Raw genomic sequence first — 23632 nt, 5'->3', positions numbered from 1 at the left:
TCTTCTCTCTCTTTGTCCTTTCTCTGGGCACATTCACATCTCTAAAAGTTCACACCGTGAACGTTTGTATGTAGAGGACCTACTGTAATTGTAAATAGCCTGACGATGGCAGGCTCTGTGAAGAAGTCCAAGGGGCGAGCCACGTGCTGGGCTAGAGAAGGAACATTCAAGCTACAGGGAGGAGAAAGCAATGGCCCTGAGGGGGCAGGTCTGCTGTGCCCGGAGCCACCGGAAGCCCAGGGGGTGGAGGGGGGTCGGGAGCAGGGAGAGGAGGGGCAGGAGGTGAGGGCACAGATTGGCCAAGGGGACATCGTGCGCCTTGGTGACCATCGCATAAAACACCTGCATGTTTGTTTATCCCGAGCTCAGCTGCACAAAAGTAGCTGTAACTCATCCTGGAGTTGGGAGTGGCAAAGGGTGTTTCTGCAGAGGAGTGACTAACTGATCGGCATTTTTCCAGGAGCACCTGTCAGGTGTGTGTGGGGAGGACAGGTGTAAGGGCAGAAGGGGACTCACTCGGAGGCTGCTGCATTGTCGTAAGGAGCCACGACGGTGCCGAAGCCAGGGTCATGGCGGTAAAAGTGGGACAAAATCGTCAGTTTCTGGATGTAAGTTAGAGACCATAGAATTTACTGACAATGGATATTGGTAACATGTGAGAAATGCAGTGTAACACGCAAACTTCTGGGGTGCAGAGAGACAGAAAGAGGGGAGAGAGGAAACAGCTAGTATCAGCCATTTTTAATCTGCAGCAAATTACCTAATATTTGGCGGGGGGAAGATATTTTGAGTGCCTCATACCTCCCAGAAAATACTTTAAGAATTCCACCTGAGTTAAATATATTCTGTTAAGGCCAATGCTATGAGGTGGGTGCTGTTAGAATTCTCACTGTACATACGGGAAGCAGACACAGAAGTAAGGGCACCTACCTGTCACCTCACAGCTGATGTTCGGCCAGGACCGGAACCACACGCCACCCCCAGGCCTGGGCGCGACGGGTTGGGAAGACGCCTGGCACTGCCTGTTCCACCCAAATTCTCTGACTTCCTCGAGCTACCTTATGAAATCAGTTTGCTAGAGCCATGTACACACGCACGCACGCACACGCATACGCGCACGCACAGACGCACGCACGCCTGCGCTCCAAAGCAAAGCTCCCCCGCGCCATCTAGCGGCCGCGCTGATCCCTAGCAGCAGTGGAAACCGCACAGGTGTTCAGGGTCAGCGCCCAAGGCGATCACAGGTGAAGTAAGGGAAGATGCTGTTATGAATGTTTGGGAGGGATACGGACCCAAAAAGTGACTGAAGATCAAATGGAAGATTTTGCAGTGCCCAGGCCATTGCCTTTATCTTTTACATTTAATCAGTAAATTCAGGGCTTTCTCCTCCCACATTTATTCCTTTATTCTCGCACTTGTTCACATGTTCATTTATACATTATATACCACGTACTCTGCACATTTGAGTACTCAGCACTGTGCCAGAGCGAGATGATGGATTTGGGGACATTTGTGAGAAAGTCCGTGTCTGATAGACGTTGGGGGGACATAAATGCATATAATATGGTCATTAAATCTACTGTAATAAGTGCGAGGGTGCAGCAGCGGTGGCAAAGAAATAATCAGCTTCCCCGAGGGTCAGAGGAAGTCTCGCAAAAGTGATGATAATTCTAACATTTCTATCTTTCCATCAGCTGCCAGGACCCTTTACTCTCTACATAAAAGTCTATTCCATTGGTCTGTTTGCATTTAAACCTTTAAGGCACTGCGCTGGATTTAATTTTTTGTTTGTTTTTTTTGTTGGTTTTGGGGTTTTTTTTTTTTGGTATTAGGACAGCACTAGTCACATAAAATAAATTGAGAAGTATTCTTTCATCTGCTGCTTTCTACAAGATTTTGTGTAGAGTGGATTTTACTTCCACCTTAAATGTTTCATAGATTGTATCAAGTGATTTCGCCTGGGTCTAGAGATTAAGAGTGTGGGTTAATTGTGAATCCAGTTTTTCAAAATAAATATAAGGAAATTTCGACTGAGTTTCAAACTCTCCTTGAGTTTATTCTGGTAATTTGTGTCTGTCAAGGAATCGAACCATTTCAACTAAATTTTAAAATACAGTGGTGTATCTTTGAATTATGGATTTCTGCAGATCTATGCTGAGGAATTGGTTTGCTGGGTCATACGGTAACTCTATTTTTGTTTTTTAAGGAACCTCCATACTGTTCTCCATAGTGGCTGCACCAGTTTACATTCCCACCGACAGTGCAGGAGGGTTCCCTTTTCTCCACACCCTCTCCAGCAAGTCAAGCCTTAGCTTCTGCTTGGCTGTTTCTGTGATGCAGCCACAGGCAGCTTCTAGGGATGCACCAGCAAGGCAATAAACATAACCTATAGGTGGTGAGCAGCCTCTCCAGCAGTTATTATTTGTAGACTTTTTGATGATGGCATAATTCAAAAGGATACATGCACCCCAATGTTCACTGCAGCACTATTAACAATAGCCAAAACATGGAAGTAACCTAAATGTCCATCGACAGATGAATGGATAAAGAACATGTGGTACATATATACAATGGAATATTACTCAGCCATGAAAACGAATGAAATAATGCCATTTGCAGCGACATGGATGGACCTAGAAATAATTACACTAAGTGAAGTAAAACAGAAAGACAAATATCATATGATATCACTTATATGTGGAATCTAAAATATGACACAAATGAACATATTTACAAAACAGACTGACAGCACAGAGAATAGACTTGTGATTGCCAAGGTTGGAGAGGGAGGGATAAATTAGTAGTATGGGATTAACAGACACACACTACTATATATAGAATAGATAAACAACAAGGACCTACTGTATAGCAGAGGGAACGCTACTCAATATTTTATAATAACCTATAAGGGAAAAGAATTTGGAAAAAATTAAAATATATACATATGTATAACTGAATCACTTTGCTCTACACTTGAAACTAACACAACATTGTAAATCAGCTATATTTCTCTTACATATATAGTGTTATAAATATGTTCATAATATTCTTTTTTCCTTTAATGTCTGTAGTATTTGTATATGTCACTCTTACTTTGCCAATATTTTTGTATTTTTTTTCTTGTCAGTCTAATTCGAATTTTATTAACATTACTCACCTTTTCAGAAAATTACATTTTGATTTCATTCAGTTTCTAGTATTTATTAATTTTCAGTTTCATTGATTTCTGATCTTATTCTTATTTCCTTCCTTCTTATCCTGGACTTAATTTACTCTTCCTTTTTCTAGATTTTTTGAGGTGGAAGATTAGGTCACTGACTGTATGTTTCTCTTCTAACATAAATATTTAAAGCTAAAAGTGTATCTTCAATTACTATCTTCACCACATCTCACAAATTTTGACATGTTGCATTTTCACCTTCATTAAATTAAAAGTATTTTCTAACTCCCTTGTGATATATTCTTTGAGATTTGGATCATACAAAAGTGCATTTTAAAATTTCCAAACATTTGGGATTCTCCAGCTATATTTTTATTGTTAGTTTGAAGTTAATTTTGTTGTAGTGGGAGAATAAACACCTGTGAGAGGCACATTATGAGCCATATTGAAGGAAACATCTCAACCACATGCTGTTCCAACTATGCAAGGGCCTCACTGTTGGGAACGATGCCAACAGATGTGTAGAGAGAGAGAGATTTTGAGGAATTAGCTCACGTGATTACACAGGCCTGCAAGCCCCAATACACACAGCAGGCCAGCAGAGACTATGGTAGGCTAGAGCCTCAGAGAGGGTAGCCGCTCAGTTCCAAAGGCCGTCTGCTGGTAGAATTCTTGAAGGAAAATCAATCTTTTCTTATAAAGTCTTCAACTGACTGAATGAGACCCACCCACATGGTGGAGAGTAATCTGCTTTACTCAAAGTCCACTGATGTAAATGTTAATCATCTAAAAAAATACCTTCACAGGATGTGGTCCATATATACAATGGAATACTGCTCAGCCATAAAAAAAGAATGAAATCATGCCATTTGCAGCAGCGTGATATGATAGAGATTGTCATACTAAGTGAAGTAAGTCAGAAAGAGAAAGACAAACACCATATGATATCATTTATATGTGGAATCTAAAATACAACACAAATGACATTATCTGTTAAACAGAAACAGACTCACAGACATAGAGAACAGACTTGTGGTTGCCAAGTGGGAGGGGGGTGGGGGAGGCATGGGCTGGCAGTTTGGGTTTAGCAGATGCAAACTATTATATATATGATGGATAAACAAGGTCCTACTGCAGAGCACAGGGAACTATATTCAATATCCTGGGATAAACCATAATGGAAAAAAATAGGAAAAAAGAATGCATATACATGTATAACTGAGTCACTTTGCTGTACCGCAGTAACAAACACAACATTGTAAATCAGCTATACTTCAATTAAAAAAAAAATTTTTTTTAAATACCTTCACAGAAACATCTAGAAGAACGTTTGACCAAATATCCGGGTGCCATGGCCCATCCAAGCTGACATAAAATCAACCATCACAAATGGCACCTGAACTCCTGTCTCCATGCCACTTGTCCTTCCTTGTGTAACTGTGTCTTGTGTCCTCTGATCCTGTAAGGCCATTCTGATATCTTATCTGAATTCTTAGAACTCTCTTGAACTACTGCTTTAGGATCTTATAAAGTGAAAAATGAAGATAGAGTCTTCAAAAGCATTAGCTCACATTTTTACTTACGCTACGTCTGGGTTTATGGGATGTTGGTCCTCTTGAAAACAGAGACCCTGTCTTATTTTTCTCCAGCTCCTACCACCATGTCTGGGAAAGAGTAGAAATAAACACTCATTGAATACACTGCCATCTTTCCTTCAAAAAAGATGTATTGAGCTCATGGAAGCATGAGAACAAAGCCTTCACGAGCTCAGATGTTCACGTCAGCTTTATCCATTGCTATCACCTGTCTCCTAATAGCACCGTCAGGACTATTTGGGAAAGGGATTAGAAACAGTCGATGGTGAACGAGGGAATTAACTAGACTACCCGCTCCATGAGGAAGCGATCTTATAAGTCTTGTATCTATCTACTCCAAGCACCTGCCACAACTCCAGACACCTATTAACTGCTCATTAAACAAATTGCACTGACCTGGGCGCAAATTCAATAGATTCTCTCTGTTACCAATTACCACCTTGTGGATGATGCTTTTATTTGTTAAAAAAGAAAACCCACAGTATAGGAAACGTGCTTCCAGATTATACTAAATAAAATGAAAATTATGACTATTTCGTTTTTATTGTAACAAAGCTTATTTATTATGCCTTATTGAATTATATTATTGAACCAAGTCAGAACTAAAATATTGTGTATTTCAACATAAAACTGAATATACACTATACATTTTAGCAAGAAATGGTAAATTTTAAGTATTTTTCAGATATCTTTGTAACCCTACAAAAAATAAATTGAACATATGTTTTTAAACAATCCGTTCTACATGAGTAAAAGGAAAGTCACATTAAAACGATCAATTTCATGCTCTTGTACCTGTATTTCAAGGCCAAAAATCCAGCACACTTATTTTTCCTTTTAAGCATTTAATTTTCAATATTTTCAGTAAGTATATTCATGTGACTATTTGAAGAAAGTTCTAAGACTACTTAATTCATTTATACAAGCTTTTTGGCAATAGTATAACCAGAGACTCTTTGCTAAAAGACATTGCTATAATGATAAAATAAAATGCATATATTCTTTAAGGACTTTCTTTCGTTAATTCCACACAAGAAAACTAAGCACTCCCAAGTAACATGCTTTCAGGTTTCAAATTTTATTTATTTTCATAATGAGATGAGAAGAGGGGTCGGGTTGGGATTAGGGAAGGAGTATCCCGCTGTGTTTACGTGACTAGAATATCCATACAGATGATGTTTCATGCAGAGATGCCATCACATCAGTCATTTTCAAACCCTCAAGTCCACGATCTCGTGTAATCCACGTACACACGTGTGAACTAAAACCAGACTAGTTATTATGTGAAGTGACGTGGAAAAGGAAATCGTGCTAGAAGACTTTCTGCAATTATCCCATTTCTCTCATAAAATTGGTAAGCGATATAATGAAGGTATTTGTTTTTCCCTCCACAGGACCTGGTTAGTGACCTGAAGGAGAAGCTTTCCAATCACTTCAAGGAAGTCATGGTGGGCCTCATGTACCCACCGCCCTCCTACGATGCCCACGAGCTCTGGCACGCCATGAAGGTAGAGGTCGGATGAGAAAATATTTCCATAGTGCGGGCCCTGCCCTATGATGCTGCTATGTGTGATCAGGGAGGGGAGGGAACTTCTGCACAAAGAAGAAACAAAAGAAATGCTGGGGGGGGGGGGGGGTCAGGAAAGGGGGGACCTCCAGAGCCCAGCGGCGGGATCAGTCGATTCTCCTGTTGTGCAAACTCAGACCCACCAACCCCGCTCTGTGCAATCTGCCAAAAGGAAAGCTTCCGGGGCTGTTTGGATTTGTCTCTCCCAAGTTATCTTCATACATTAAGAGGAAATATGATAATTCATGTGAATCTCTTTACACTGTGGTATAAATTGGGCTCATAAAGTAATGAGTCAGCAGTAATGCTGAGTCAGAGACAAACTAGAGATGACATCTTTATTTTTGTGACCCTAAAATAATCCTTTACAAACACTATTGCTCAAATGTAGCAAAATGTTACTTCTGAAGGATTAGAGCAATTCTTTCTTACAGGAAAGAAATTAACTACAGATTTGTTAGAGGGTTGTTGGCTAGGGATGGAGGCCAAAAGGCTTTTCACATCTTTCCAAATGCTGATATGAAACACCTGCAGAGCTGCTGCAATCATTCCAATACAATGCCTGCCAATGACCTGATTACCCTGGTCTGGGAACAATGTGTGACTGGAAAAGGGAAACGGAAAAAATATTAAGGAATCTGGATCTTGGCCATCATATTTGTAGATCAGAATAAGCCTTATGTAAAATATGAATTTCAACTAATTCTTTTTTACAATTCCATATGTGGAATTTACTCAATTAAAATTCAGTGAGTAGATATGAATCTCAAAAGTATTGATTTTTGTTTTTACTATTTAAAAAAAATTTTATTGGAGTATAGTTGATTTAAACTGTTGTGTTAGTTTCAGGTGTACAGCAAAGTGACTCAGTTATACGTGTGCATACATCCACTCCACTTTTATTTGTTTTTTTAGATTCGTTTCCCATATAGCCTATTACAGAGTATTGAGTGTTGCATAATGTCAATCCCTACCTCTTGCAAAATGATGTGAAGTAAGTCCTATGTTACTGTTTAGATGACACTGTTACATTGTATCGATGTCTCATAGGATGGAAAGGATTTCTGAAGCTTTCTGAAAAAGATGTGTTGTCTTTAAAATCACCATCAGAGAAGAGTTTATGCCTATGGCTGAAAGAGACTACAGAAAGTAGCCAGTCCAAATGTTTAGGCAAACGGTGCAGAAGTCCACATCCTGGGAGAGGCAGGGAGACGTCTCTAAAACATCTGTGCAAAATTAGAGACCCAGGATCAAATTCGAGCTTGCCCAAGAATTGATATTCTAGAAGGAAAAAAATCAGTGTCATGAGCATTGTTTAAACATCTTTTCCCACATTATTTAGAAATGCCCATGCTGTTTTACTCTATGAAGGAACAGAGTTTCAGATAATATTATCTTCTTGGGACCAAAGAGCTAGTAAGTAGCAGAGGCAGACTGAACTGGGCCTGTCTTTAACCCAAACATATTTCCTTGCCCTCTGCCACCTCTCAGAACACCAGGGAGGCTGTATCCCTTTACTGCACAGAGTGCACTGTTATTTCCAGCACAGATGCCTTTATATTTCTCTCACTCTGTCCTTCTAGGGAGCAGGCACTGATGAGAATTGCCTCATTGATATATTAGCTTCAAGAACAAACGGAGAAATTTTCCAGATGCGAGAAGCCTACTATTTGCGTAAGGAAATACACATTTGTACATATGTTTTACACTCATATAAACTTTATATTTTTCAAATAACATGTAAAATATTCCAGTTTATGTATTTTAAAGAATTTTCTAAGACACTCATGTGTGAAATACCACTCATTCAAGACTCATTAATTCATTAGGTAGAATCGATGATTAGGGTACTAAAAATGAAACAATTCCCTAGACAATCAAGTTAAGCGGACTTTCCAGGAAAATAATTACTAGTTTCTATGAGGTGGGTGTTTACATTAGGACAGCAAGTACTTGGCACAGTGGCTCAGGGAGCATCGTATCCCTTACCTAGGAGGGACCAGGTATAAAGACAGAACAAAGCAAAGCGCGATGATCGCTCAGCAAATTCTACAAATATGGGCAACTACTTCAATTTACATAAACCTCATAATCACTGCGATCCACCTCAGAATCAGGTTTTTACGCATGTTAAAAGTGGAAAGGTTAACTCTTTTCATTTTTAAAAAGGCTTAATGCCTTAAGTTCCATTGCATCGTGTATTATGTGACATTGAACTGTCAAGAAAATGTTACAATCAGCTCTATCGCATTCAAACAAAAACAAGACTTTCCCAAGGGGAGTGAAGTAAGACCCCTCCCTGAAAATATTAAGACAGGACAAAGACTTGGGGAGAGCTGGGCTGGGCAGTGCGCTAAGGAAAGAGAAGGCAGAATTCTGAATTTTAAAGATTGCAGAATGCGGGCTTCCCTGGTGGCTCAGTGGTTGAGAGTCTGCCTGCCGACGCAGGGGACACGGGTTCGTGCCCCGGTCCGGGAAGATCCCACATGCCGCGGAGCGGCTGGGCCCGTGAGCCATGGCCACTGAGCCTGCGCATCCGGAGCCTGTGCTCCGCAACGGGAGGGGCCCACGCAATGAGAGGCCCGCGTACCGCAAAAAAAAAAAAAAAAAAAGATTGCAGAATGCGAAATGATTCTCAATGTTGTTTTTCAGTTTTGGAATAGACATAGTACTTTTTTGTTTTTTCAAGAAAACCGACCTGGGCCTATGTTACCATTGCTGTCAAATTACTTGGGTGGACTGTTTATTGGCTTCATGTGAGTAGAATGTGGTAAAAGACAAAGAAATGTCAGCACATTAGATGTCTCCTCACTTTCCACTCATACGGGGGAAGTAGCGCTGACCTAGGCAAGCACAGCGATACGTGGTTCTATCATAAACCAACCCTCCAACATGGGCGTTCTCGTACCCAGAATACAGCCGCGACCTGCAGGAGGACATTTACTCAGAGACCTCGGGACACTTCAGAGATACGCTGGTGAACTTGGTCCAGGTATGAAACTCCAAAATTCACACTATTTTGCACTATTTAAAAAAATAGGTATGTTTCGTTTTCAAAAAATCGGACAGAAAACTCCAGTTTACCCCAGTTTAACAGTGAATTCTGTACAATAACAACTACTGAATGCCAGCTAAATTCAAGGCACTATGATAGAAACTTGGGTTGGATATAGAAACAAACAAATATGAATAAGACACCATCTCTGTTCTCAAAACAATCTGCTATAAGTAAAATGATTATAATTATCAATAAATGCATAAATAATTATATATTACAAGGGTGTTAACAGATTTAAAATACTACGGTTACAATTAGTTGAATGAGAACATCACCTAAGGCCCCAGGGACCCAGGACCGCACCAATAGGGGAATAGTTAGAATCACCAGATGAGAGTACAATACACATAGGGATCCAGGAGCCTCACGCATGACTTTAAATGAGGAGAATCTGGATTACTGAAAATAAAAACTAGTTTTCCCTTCTTACCATCTCTTTATTTCTGTAATTCCATCTTCTCCTTCAGCTTGTGTTGACCAAACCAATCAGACACACCCTCAGTACCTGATGAAGTGATGCAGGAAACGGGAGAGGATTCAGCAGGAAACAAGGGGCTTGGATTTAGGCAAGAAAAGCTATTTCGGTTCCTCTGTGTTATCACTCAGATTGTTGACTAGCCATCTTCTAGCAGGGAGAGCAGTGGATGGAACTCGACGTTCCAGGGCAGGTTATAGAACTTATAGAATGAAAGAAAACAAGGGAACATCAGTTCAGGAAAAAAATACAGAAAATCTCCCAACCACTCCAGAAAACAGACCCACAGCCATATGCTAATTTTTCTTTCTGAAATTGCAGGTTCCAACTTTTACCTAGAGAGAGTTCTTTTTTTTTAATTCTACAAAGTTTTTTTTACAAAAGTGAACAACTTTATTTCTCAAGTTAAGGTATTGTATTACTTTACACAAGAAAGATAAAAATTAAGAATTCTTTCTACCCTGTCTAGAACTACTCTATATACAGAAAATAGTTAAAATGAGAAAATGACTATTGATAATGATTTTTTTTCCTTTAAAATATCAATGGCAGTGTGCAAATTTAAGTGACTACTTCATTTTCCTTCTTTTCTGATTGGGCAATTTTGCTATCTTCCTCCTTCGGGGTAGATTAACACATCCAATAAAACACAGGAGGTGTGGTTTCTTTAATGTGTGTTTATTGTGATTAAAAACTTTATACTGTACTTCACAATAGTCTCTATAATTTAAGAATGAATAAATATATCAGCCAGATTAGAACACAAACTAACAATTCCATTCATTGCCAGGCAACAAGGATTTAAAATTTTTTTGTCTCTTTTTTTTTGAGCCCAAGTTATTGTCAGTTCTGAATTAGGAATAAAGAAATCCAAAAGGAAAGATTCCAGAGGAAGCAAGTATTAGCTGCCCCAGACGGAGGAGAGATTGGTGACTAGGGCTGGTTGGATTTCTTCAAAATTGTTCAACTGAAAAAAATGGCATAGTACTGAGCAAATCTATTGACCTTTCAATTAAAGTAAAAATTCTATTTGTAAAAACAAAATCAAGAATTTGCTTTCTTGTTTAATTTGGTTTGCTGTGGTTTAATTTGCATGTGCATGGCATGGCCGCATAGTTCATAAAACTGCCTGTATCAATTCCTCAAGTCCTATTCTGAAGATTCTAATCTCTGGGATGAGAACATCAATAGAGAATAGATATCGTCCAACTTGAGACTTCTGTGTAAGGTGTTGTAGAAATAAGCTTATTTAAATTTGTGACAGAAGTTGAGTCATTATAGGAAAAAAGGTTTTAATAATCATTATTAATATTAAAAATAATCTCACTTGGCAACGTCAGTTGAATATTTTCTAACTTTTCAACGTTGTAAGATTAATTAAAACATTCTCTCAATTTAGCAGGGTCTTCATCTTTTGGTTTTCTAGGACTGATGCTCCGTAATGTAAATTAAAACAACAGTTTCCAGTCAGAAATTCGTGTTGGCATTAGTACTGCCCCTAATAAAACCAAAAGCCCTATTATAAATCCATGAGTTGCATCTTAATAGCAAACACGTTTTTATTTTCTTAGTATCCGAAAAGAAATTTATGTCAATTTATTAAAGAAATATATAAGCTTTCTAGGAAGACAAAAAACATATTTCATTAGGACTATGTTGCATTCCACTAGGCCTGTATCACAGTCCAGCCTCTCCTTCCAAATTTGGCTTCTTTTCTCTCCCATCCATGGTTGATCCCCAGCACATCCCATAATAACAAGAATCTGTTTTGAAAATAAGATCATTTGTATCATGTTTTAGATTCTACATATAAGCGCTATATGGTATTTGTCTTTCTCTGTCTGACTTCCTTCACTCAGTAGGATCATCTCTAGGTCCATCCATGTTGCTGCAAATGGCATTATTTCATTCTTTTTTATGGCTGAGGAGTATTCCATTGTATATATGGACCACATCTTTATCCATTCATCTGCTGGTGGACATTTAGGTTGCTTCCATGTCCTGGCTATTGTAAACAGTGCTGCTATGAACATAGGGGTGCAGGTATCTTTTCAATATGTGTATGTGTATAACTGAATCACTTTGCTATACACCTGAAACTAACCCAACATTGTAAATCAACTATACTTCAATAATTGTTTTTTTAAAAAGGCAAAAAAATATAACAAGGTACGTGCTGGTCTCCATCTCAGAGTCAGCTCCCCAGGGGAGCCGAGTGGCTGCACCTCGTCCATGGGAACTCAGGTGGGCTCCGTGGCTGGCCTGACGTTTCACGTCTGCTGAGTGAGAGACTAACATGAAAACAGCCCCAAGACACCATACCTCCACCTCCACTGTTAAATGTGATTGCTCCCACCTCCAACCCCATCTATTTGTACTCCAGTTCTATTTCCATCTGGTAAAATTCCAATGATCAAGTATTCAAATAACCTCTCAGAATCTCTGCACCTCGTCAAAGGTTATGCTACAAACCCCCTAAAAGTAACTGACAGCCAAGAATCAGGATCGCAGTGTGTTTTTATAAAGCAAAGCTCTTATATTTCAGGGAAAAACACACAGTTCTGAAAACTAAACTTGAGAGAAAATAAATCACAAGGGAAAAAAAATCAGCGAACGATATTTTCACTTGATGTAATAGAGCTATCTATCTTATGCACAATTGCAGGTCCTTTTTCCTGAAATTAAACAATAATGCTTTATTTTTGATAGAGTATAAATGTGAGGAGGTGTATTTGTATATATAATATTATTTGTATAGACACACATATTTTTAAATAATACACAATTTATTTTATCACTGGGTTTCACCTAATTTGGATTATGACTTTACAGGATAAAGTATTACTTCTTAAGTTCAATTTCTAGAGTTGGAACTTAAGTGTGTGTGTGTGTGTGTGTGTGTGTGTGTGTTTAACCTTGAAATAGCTCTTCAGAGCAGTAAAATCGTCCTTTCAACATAGAATATAAAAATTGATGGTGAAGCAAGACCTAGATTTTATAAGAAGCCAAGGGGAATTAATGAGGTTTACTTAAATATTATGTATTTGTAAGGTTTCATAGTATATTCCCCTTAAAATGTAAAACACAATTTATGAGTATAAGATAATACATATTTCAATTAACTCATAATTGAAAATGGAAGTAAAAAACTTATATTTCAAGATCAGGAGTCCCATGTAATGCTTAGTAAAATGTATAATTTCTCATAGATGTTTAAATATTTTGAAGTCTGACCACTGACTTCTGACTTCTACATTAATGGCTCTTCATTTTGGACCTCCTGGTTTAGGCTTTGGATCAGTAAACTTCCAAGAGTGAAAATGATGTAACGTTAACTAGAGAACTGAAGAAGTCCATCACTTCTGACCACTGTCTGTGGTGTACACCATTTCAGAGACTCTGTCTAGACATCTTACAAAAAGAGGTGATGAGTTCCAGCCAAATAACTGGCACTGTCACATGACCAAGTTCCTTCTACCCTCTAGTTGGGATCCTTATTCTCTCTGCCCCTATCTCTCTCTCTAGATAGATGTTTGATAGATGGTAGATGATAGATACATACATACATATACACATAAAGAGATGATAGATACATAGATAGATAGACAGATAGATAGAGATATAGATAGGTAGACAGGTAGATCGATGACGGAAAGATAATAGACAGATAGATAGATACTCTGTGTAAAACAACCAGGTATATATCTATGTATCTTTTGCTCTTGGCTCTAAGTCAGCTGTGTGTCCTTGGGTTTATCATTTTGCTTTCTTGAGATTCCAGATATTTACCCTGTAAATTAAAGGAAGTGAACCCATTCTGCTCCATTCCCTCCCAGTACCCATATTCTAAAATTCTTCAGCAATTAAAATCACTTCCTCCTCCCTCCCTCTGCAGCTTCACTTCCAGAATCAAGGGAAACACCGCCCATGGCTTTCATCTTTTTGACATCATGAACATTCAGATATACCTCTTTTTTGTGAATTAATAGATTGAGGGAATTGAAACGTGAAGTGTTTAAATTACTGTCATATTTTCTGGGAAAAAAAAAAGCTTTTAATCTATAAAGAATTTTCCAACAGGGCTATTTCTAATAAGAACACCACTCAACCAGAACACGTTCTTGAAAACTAATGCCAATCGCTGAACTGACTCACAGCACTTCCTGTGCTTTTATTAAACCAGATTTACAGGAGATCTAATTATCTGTCAAATAATGAAGAGTTAGTCACTTAGAGATCAATTAATCCATATGTGCAAATCACGCTGCAGATGATAAATGTTTCCACAGACAGAAAGAATGGAAACTGTCCTCATCTTGGCTGCCAGGAGTCTCTGGCGATGCTTCCTCAGACTCATGCCCTGAGGCCTCTGGGGACCATCTGTAGCCACTTTGCTCCAAATACTTCCAGCTAGATTTCAATTCCTTTCATTGCTTCCTTTCACATTTTGATTTTGCCCTTAACCCCAATTCTCATGTATGCCATTTCTCTGGCAATTACATCACCTGCCAGTCTACTGTCTTAGGCTTTTTATACGACAAAATCCACTTGCTGGGAAAAGCTAAATCACACATTAAACTGATACACATTTTTTTAATCTACCAGTCTGCTTAAAGTGCTTTTGGCAATTAACTGCACAAAGAAGTAGACAGATGGGCACCATTTCAAGTTAAATGTCCAAAAATCAGATCTCACAAAAATTTCAGAACTGCAGAAATTTCTTAAATATTTCTCACAAACTTTGCATGCGTAGGTGTTTAGTTAGCTACATCGTTTGATTGGAAATCACAAAAAACACTTCAATGATCCAGAAAATCTTCCCGTTTCTACTAACTGGTGTTTAAATTCTGCCATCTAAAAGGTATTTCTTTAACTTCCCTTCCTTCGTTTAGTATTGACTCAGTGAATATTTCTCAAAAGCCTACAACGTGCCAAGGACAATTGGGAATTATCCAGAGACGAAGACCCCAGTCTTAAGAAGCTTGCATTCTAGAGGGGGGATGCAGACAGCTAAGGAGAAATCTAATAAATTGGTGCCTTTCACAGCATGTTAGGCGATGAAGGATACGGCAGGGCAGGGGAGGGGATGGCGGGTAGGTTATGATGTTGCACAGCTTGGTCAGGGCAAATCCCACTGAGAAGACGAGACTTGACCAGTTAAGCTGGTTAACTTATATCGCTTTTTCTGTCTCAGTTTGATCAGAACCAAGTAACCTTCATGATGGTTTGGCCTCACCCTTGCTCCCTCTGGAGCCTAAGACTCCCACTAGTGCCCGGGTGTGTTCCCCACAGGGCTCCAGCCAGCGCGGTCTGTCTCACAGCCCTGGCCTGCTGGAAGGGTCTGCCCTGCTGCGGCCATAAACCACTCCACCTGTCAGGCTCCGCTGCCAAGCTCCTCCATCAGGAGCAGATGAGAGATTTGGGGCCCATTCGTGCTGCTCCGGGACTGAGACGAATGCAGGAAGGTGTCCTCAGGGCCTCGGCTGCCCTATCTTGCTCTGTCACCGAGTTCATTTCCAGAGTCCGAAAAGACAACAGGAGCAGAAGACAGTGACCTCTGTGTTCTTCCAGCAAAGTCAAAAAAGAAAAAAAAAGCATTTCCTCCAGATCTGGACCCAAAGGAAAGGAAAGGTTAAATAAACTGTCTCATCACACGTCTCTACCTCTTTCTGCCCTCTGGTCCTCATAACCCTCAGGGACCAGAGGGTCCTGCATTAGTGAGCTCTCCTTCCCTCCTGTTGAAAGGACTTCTCTTAGGGCAGCTTGGCCGTGTCTGTTCTTTCTTCATATGATAAAGAGGCTGGAGTGAAACAAATTTACAAAATACTCTCACTGCACACATTCTGGATTTCATGGTTATTTTACTGTTGCCAATATGAGATGTTACAAGTCAGAGACCGAGCATTAACTCACGCTTTCTCTCTGCCTTTTCCTTCTGACGATGTTAAAATCCCGTCTCTACCAGCCGGCCAGGCGGTGGGTGCTGTTTGAAGGGGTGGGCGGCAGAGATACCGCTCAGGGAATTGGAAAAGCGAAAAACTTGTCAACTCCTTTGAAAGATTACCTCGGCTACAAAGAAAAAATGAAAAGTGCCCACATTTTTAAAAAGACCTGCATTGCATAAAGTACCCAAGAAATGTAGACTAACTCCGACTAATGACAGAACTTTCTTAGGAGTCTCCAGTGTATTTGGTGGCTCAAAGATTTGTGTCCCGGTAACCCTACTAAGTTGTCAATTCAGAGCACTTACAGAGGGAAACCTGTGCTTACTTCACAGGGAACCAGGGAAGAAGGGTACACGGACCCTGCCACGGCTGCCCAGGACGCCATGGTAACGGGCCAGCCCTGGGGCAACCGCGGGACCTTGGGCATGCCAGCCTGGGGCCGCGGTGCTACCTGGCGGCCTGTGATGTTTCAGGTGCTGTGGGAGAGCTGCCAGAAGAGGACAGGGGAGCACAAAACGCTTTTGCAAATGATCCTGTGTAACAAGAGCTACCAGCAGCTATGGCTGGGTAACTGCCCTCTGTTCTTTACAGCTATCCCCTGATTAGAGAATAAAAAGCAAGTAGGTAATTGGGAAAGGGGGGTGTTACATATGAAGAGAGGAAAGCCAGTTATCTCAAAGGTACCTCTTTCGGGTTGTTTATACAGACGTGCCTCATCTAATAACATTGCTAAGGATGAAGTTCCCCTAGAATTTTATTTTGCCAATAATTGAATCACATAACCTTTCAATACTAAACTTTTTAAAACCACCTCTATTTCTGATGGAGAACTTACCTATCTTCTGTTACGTGCATCATATGTTGTCTTAAAAAGAATATGGTGAGGGCTTCCCTGGTGGCGCAGTGGTTGAGAGTCCGCCTGCCGATGCTGGGGACACGGGTTCATGCCCCGGTCCGGAAGGATCCCACATGCCGCGGAGCGGCTGGGCCCGTGAGCCATGGCCGCTGAGCCTGCGCGTCCAGAGCCTGTGCTCCACAACGGGAGAGGCCACAGCAGTGAGAGGCCCGCGTACCGCAAAAAAAAAAAAAAAGAATATGGTGAACACAGTCCGTAATGAACCAAGGCCATTATTACTGAAGTCGTGATTTATGTGAAGCTGCCTTACTGGTCCTACTTTGTTCAACTTTCCCCAAACTGCTGTACCTTCCTGTCTCCCTTATTTTTAAAACTATTTTTGGTTTTTTTCTACGATATATAACACACAAAAGTCGATTAAAAAATTTTAAAAGATGGCCTACTGCAACCCAACACCCACCCCATACTTTATTTACCTGCACTGTGTGTAAGCAATCAAATCCACGTTTGCATTTTAAATTTATAATATTCATAAAATCTCCTTTGAATTATATCGATTTGTTGAAGTTTTCCAGGAATTCCAAACTATTTCTGGACAAGACATAGTAGATGCCATTAATGAATGTTACAACGGATCCTTTCAAGAGCTGCTAGTTGCAATTGGTGAGTAATAATGTGTCTGGCACGATGAGGGCTGATGAGCTCTGACTGAATTAAAGATGCATGAGCAAGCTCTTGATTGAGTCACTTGCCCCTGGATTTAATTATTTAGACAGAATGTTAGCTCTGTAGAGGAAACATGCATCGGCTACTGATACGATGCACTAAACTGGCAAGCTAGTAACTTTCATGAACCCATGCCCTTCCTAACAGCTGGCAACTTTCACACTAGGAAACCTTGAATTCTCAGGTAATGGGGATCTCACACCTTTAAATTCATCTTGCACATACTAACTTCCTTTCCCTTGTAAAGAAGGTTATGGTTTTGCCGCTATTCTGAATGTTGACATTTTAATACCATGTACAATGAGGGATCCCACAGAGAACTCACAAAGTATCAGTCTTCCAGGACTGTAACTGGAAAAAAAAAAAAGCATTCTCATTGTTTCCCAAATTGTGAAGAAAACATGTACTGTCACTCCCAAACTTTCTTCTTTTCTCTCTGATTTTTCCTAGTTCTCTGTGTTCGAGACAAACCCGGCTATTTTGCTTACAGATTATACAGTGCAATCCATGTAAGTATGAGCCACGAATTTTTAAAATTTCTCCAGAAATCATGTCTACTTTCTCAAAGGACTAGTTTTACTTCAATTATTTAAATATTGATTCCCATATCTGAATTTGTATGCAAATATATTAATTTCAGAGGAAATATGCTCCAGTGAAGAAATATATTATACACCAAAATGAGACCCATCAAATAAAGAGAATGCTCTGCTTTCTGTATCAAACAGAGGTACCCAAGAAGTATTCCTTGGGGCCTCTCCCCCCAGGGAGATGTGCTTTAGCGTTTCTTAGCATCTGGAGAAACTGGTAGGTCCAAATACTTTTACCGCATATGAAGACCACCCCCTCATACTCAGGCAATTACACAACATACGGCATCAATCAGAAAATGTCAAAGCATTACAAACTCTCAGAAAGACATGGCTGCATTCCTGAGCGTTAAAAACACAAAAGGTGAGTGGTTATTTTTAAACATAAAGTATTACTTTAAAAAACACTTAAAATGAGACATCTAGACAACAATAAACTCTAAAGCTATTTTTGTAATTAAGTGAGAATGTTTTTTAGTTTCGGGTGATAGTCAACTGCACATCTTTGGTGCATTCATTTTCAAAGAAACAAACACTTATGTGCATGGGACAATGCGTATCTCATCCACAATGTGCACGAAAATATTGAGAAAATGAAAAGGTCTCATACAAATCACTATACATGTCATAGCCCTGAAAACTCAAAGAAAATCATTAAAAACAATTCAGTGGTACAATAATTTCACGGGAGTATTTTATCCTCAAAGTAATTGTCATAGACCAGCTTCTTAGAGGTAGCCAGCAAGCTTGGATAATATGTGAATCATCAAGAATATTTTATTTATTTTTATTGATGTGCAAGTATTTTTTATTAGGTACAAGAACCCATGTGTCCTCAGAACACAGGATCAAGATCAGAGCTCACAGTCCTCTGCTTCTTTTTGATTCTATTTCCAAGAATAAAGGTGGATTTGATTAACTATATATTTAAAACTGTATTGGGCAAGGATGTTGGATGACATCAACCATTTCCTTCTCCAACAAAAAGAGTAAAGCTTCACTTGTGAATGACCTTGGGAAAATAATCACATTACTCCGATTCCAATTATGCCCAAAGTGAGGGCCAATTATCCTAATAATAAATAAAAACTCTACCCTTGCTGTGTGTGTCAATGCAAAAAGGAAGGTATGTGTACTCACGAACAGTTTGCAGGTACAGCAGAGGAGTGTATATTCCAGTAATCAGAGTGTTCATATACAAGGGCCATCTGCCAATGTCAAGTATTGTTCAAAAGCTGTTTTCACCAGCTCTCATCAAAGAAAATCTCTGTTTTTCCCCTGTGTATTCTAAGCGAATGATACACAACTTAAATATGGGAAGTTGGTTGGATCATTCATTTTTATCACTTCAAATTATGGAAAAGTTTGTTAGTAGGTCTATACCCCAAACATTCAGACATCAAAAATTAGCTGCTGCTTCCTGGCCACTGGATGTCACCACTACTCCATTTGAACAGACAAGTTGAAATTGCTTTGTGAAGCGGAATTCGTTCCGGACCTAGTACACAGAAAGGGATGGCTGTGTATTGTTCAGTATTGGAGGTTAAATCAGCAAATATTTTGAGTACCTGGAATTCTTACTTTTACAGTTTTCCACAATAAGCAGACGATAAAATAAAAATATAATTGCCGTCTTAGAAACGCTGACGTTCATCTAACAGAGTTGGGACCCACCTCCCAACCCAGGAAGAATTTTTACCTAGAAGGAGCACATGATCAGATTTGCATCTTCAGATGCAGTGTTCAGGCGACGGAGGGGAGGTTGACCAGGTTTAAAAGGGAGAATTATAGAGTCTCAGATGTAGAAAACAAACTTATGGTCGCCAGGGGGAAAGGGGAGAGGGATAAATTAGGAGATTGGGACTGACATATACACACTACTATGTATAAAATGGATAACTAATAAGGCCCTACTATATAGCTCAGGGGACTCTACTCAACGCTCTGTAATGGGCTATATGGGAAAAGAATCTAAAAAAGAGTGGAGATATATATATATATATATATATATATATATGTACACGTATAACTGAATCACTTCGCTGTACAGCAGAAGCTAACACAACATTGTAAATCAACTACACTCCAATAAAAAAATGTTTTTTTAAATAAAAGGGAGGATTATTGCAGAATCAGGTGAAGTGATGAGGGCCAGTATCAAGGCTGTGACCCTGGAAATAGAGATTAGAGGGCCTTTAAGAAGCAGAGTAGATGGACCACTTGACTGTGTGTGTACAGTGCGGGGGGGGGGCTGGGGGGGGCGGGTCACAGAGGGGAGGCGGAGTCTGAGTCGATGCCCGTGGGTGGGGATGCCAGGGCTTGAGGGATATAGGACCAGGAGCCTGCGGCCACAGAAAAGAGGATAAGTCGATTTTAGAGAGACTGACTTTAAGGTGCTGTTTCCTTATTGTTTTTCTCCCCTTGGCTGTGTCTTTTAGGACTTTGGTTTCCATAATAAAACCGTGATCAGGATTCTCATTGCCAGAAGTGAAATAGACCTGATGACCATAAGGAAACGATACAAAGAGAGATACGGGAAGTCCCTCTTCCATGACATCAAAGTAAGTCTCCTCCTCGTGACTTATTTGCAGCCATATTTGATCCTTTTCGAAACTGAAACAAGAGCTGTAATTTAAGTAACCTCACGGTGGAATCTAAAAAGTTAACTATTCTGGCCGGGATCATCTACATGAGTAGGTTAGGCAGCCTTAGTGCACCAACAGGTGAGAAAAATCCCTTCACCTCGGTGACAAAACTTATTCCTCTTTGATGTGTTTTAAGCAAAAGTCATTGGTTGGTCATGCAAACTCTTCATCCCACGATCACGTGATGAGGCTCTACAAGCTAACTGGCCAACCATGATCAGCACCAGCAAGAAGACGTTTCGCCAGAAGAGCCCATTAATGGTGAAGAGCTTTCTGAGATCAGCTCTCCTGTGTTGTCATAGGAGGGGGCAGCCAGTCAGATCCCATCACACGGGTGCAAAATTCTGCACACTGCCATCCCATGAGCCCTTGAAGCTCATGCCAAGAAGCAATGACTCAGAAGTCAACAGGCCGGTGGTTTCTCCATTCTGATACACCTAAGCTTGAGCCTGGATTTTGATCAAACCTAGCAAAGAATTATCAGAGTATGTAGAACCATCTACGTAACTTGGGGCACCCTATGGAAAATGAAAACGTTTGACCCCTCGTTCAAAAAAGTATAAAGAACTTCAAGACGGCACCCTCAGAGCATTAACCCAAGCACAGGGCCCTAGAATGTATCTTAATGTATATTTTGCACATAGCTAAGTCCTGTTACCGTGTCCACGTTGTTTCCATTGAAATTTTCAATTGCATAAAATAGCTTTTTAGTTTATTGAAAGATACGGAAGAAACTTCACAACCCAAGGAGGAAGAGATCACACAACCCAGAAGACCTTGTAGGCCCTCAGGGAGCTGAAGTGGTTTCCAAGAGGAAGGGTTAAGGGAGCATTTAAGAGACATCTTCCTCCTTCGTCTTTGATAAAACTCTCCTTACAGCCACCTTCAAAACCTTAAACTTTTAGTGGTGCTAAACATTTCTCATTGAGAAATGCGTGTCATAACTCATTTTCTAAATGAATAAACTAGTTCTAATACCTATACAGCAATTAACGACAGCCACCTCAAAATCTACTAATATTCACATATGATTAATGCAACTTTACTATGTGCATTTAAGGCAGTGAATTATAATTACACAACTTTGTGTAAGAGAACATGGATGTGAGAGTTGACTTTTAACAAAGATAAGTTTTATAATTCCTTTTATTTACTACTATCTTTTTTTTGAAAACTTAGAAACTACGGAAGCATGATAAAAGGATTAAAATGGCCCTAATTCTCCACCACAGATAACCAATAACAAAATTTCTTGTACATGTTTTCTTTTAAAAACTGTTTTACTACTTAAAGTAATATTTTTATTAAATCATGGATCCCACTGTAAAAGTTCTAAAGTACATAAACTGCCCCACATTTTTATTTATTGCTTTTTACTTTTTCACTATTATACATAATATTATGGTGTATATTTTGGAGCATAAATCTTGGGCTCATCAATAATTGATCATTATTTCCTTAGGACAGATTTCTTGAAGTAGAATTTCTGCATTAATGAGTATAAACATTTTTAAGCCCTCTGAGGCATACTGCCCAATCTGCCCTCCAGACTCCACACTGATTTACAACAATAAATGAGGACACCTCTTTCAAGTTGAGGAGAAGATTTGATTCTACTGGAAGTTATTCTTCTTATAAAAACACATTAGGGTTCCATCAACTTTATATAAACTTCGTTCTATTGACTATAACCATGGTATTATTTTTCAGTAACTTCCAGGGAATAGTTCTGAGGGCATATTAAATACTTAGATGAAAAAAATAAATAATTCTTGTGATGCTAACGGCCCATGGTCTTTCATTCTACAGTTCAGAGGAATTATGCTTCTTTTTAGAAATACTATGACATTGTATTTCAAATACATTACATTTTCTTCCTTTCAGCATTTCGCTTCAGGGCATTACGAGAAGGCTCTGCTTGCCATCTGTGCCGGTGATGCTGACGATTACTAAATAAAAAGAAGGATTTGGAGGATGCACTCATCTTCAGAGACACGTCAAAATACAGATTCTGTGATTAATATGCATTGTTAGTAGCATTATTACAAAACTATAGAATCATATTTTCTTTTCTCTCTTTAAAATTATTCCAAGAATAATGATTATCAATAGTTATTCAAGAAAAACCTATTGACAAAAGTGTATGAGATTGGATTTGCACATATCTAAATCAGGAATTCGTTAGATTGCGTGTAACGGAATAATAAAAGACATCATTGCATTGACATATGTTACTTAATGTGAGCCGTCAATTCCCTGCAAGGAGTGGGTCTGCTTATAGCTGTCCCAGCATGCTGTGAGAGATGAGGGAAACGGGGTGCATGGCCATCCCCTTCCCCACTGAGACTCTGGACAAACGCAGTAAAGCCAAAGTGAACATCTCAGTCTCCTTTAAATGAAAATAAAGGTAAAAAACAGCAGAATACCGCCAGATATATACTTGTCAAGCTTAGCTGTGTAAGAGACTTAGATGGAAAAATAGGCATGTGTGTGCACACGCGTGTGCGTGAGTGCTGTGTATTTGACAGCCACTCAGGTAAAGGCAACACCTCTAGCTATTGCTGTTCTTGGTGTTAGTGCCTAGCCAGCCACTTGCCCAGGCAACGTCAGCAGAGTCCTTGCTGCTTGTCTGTCTTCACTCCTTAACATCAGCATCAAAGCCTACCTGGGAAGTAACTCTACGATTTGTGCCATTAGTCAAGGCTGTTCCCTTCTGTGTCTGAAGATGTGCTAAATTAGGAGCAGCAAAAAAAGTACTCACTGAGTCAGATTTGGAGGAGAATCCAGTTTGACGTCACAGTCTAGCCAAGAGCAAAAGCAGGGACAGAGATGGGTGAGCCCAAGGGATAAGCTCCCAGGATACGCAGGGGGGACACACAAATGAGGTCACAGAAAGCAGTGGTTAAGGAAGGCGAGCAAGGCTAATGTGGACACGCAGGCAATAAATCTAGACGTACTGGTGACCCTGGCCGATGTGCTTTATTCCACGTGGAGAGCTCTCAATGGCTCACAGCC

General features: G+C 39.7%; 1 protein-coding gene across 1 annotated transcript in view; it reads left to right on the top strand.

The window, feature by feature from the left end:
* The window catches only part of ANXA10 (annexin A10), a 66857-nt gene extending 44016 nt beyond the window's left edge, over nt 1-22841 (top strand). Inside the window, exons 4-12 of the mRNA XM_027096515.1 lie at nt 6150-6263; nt 7906-7996; nt 9235-9314; nt 16133-16186; nt 16274-16367; nt 17224-17319; nt 17833-17891; nt 20411-20533; nt 22502-22841. Coding sequence (XP_026952316.1) covers nt 6150-6263; nt 7906-7996; nt 9235-9314; nt 16133-16186; nt 16274-16367; nt 17224-17319; nt 17833-17891; nt 20411-20533; nt 22502-22570 — 780 coding nt within the window. The 3' untranslated portion in view covers nt 22571-22841. The remainder of the gene's footprint in view (nt 1-6149; nt 6264-7905; nt 7997-9234; nt 9315-16132; nt 16187-16273; nt 16368-17223; nt 17320-17832; nt 17892-20410; nt 20534-22501) is intronic.
* The last annotated feature ends 791 nt before the right edge of the window (nt 22842-23632 follow it).

Source organism: Aethalodelphis obliquidens, unplaced genomic scaffold, assembly GCF_003676395.1.
Source record: "Aethalodelphis obliquidens isolate GAN/ISIS:26980383/991018 unplaced genomic scaffold, ASM367639v1 scaffold103, whole genome shotgun sequence".
Classification (NCBI taxonomy): domain Eukaryota; kingdom Metazoa; phylum Chordata; class Mammalia; order Artiodactyla; family Delphinidae; genus Aethalodelphis; species Aethalodelphis obliquidens.
Note: the sequence above shows the minus strand (reverse complement) of the source record. Positions and strands in the feature narration are given on the sequence as shown.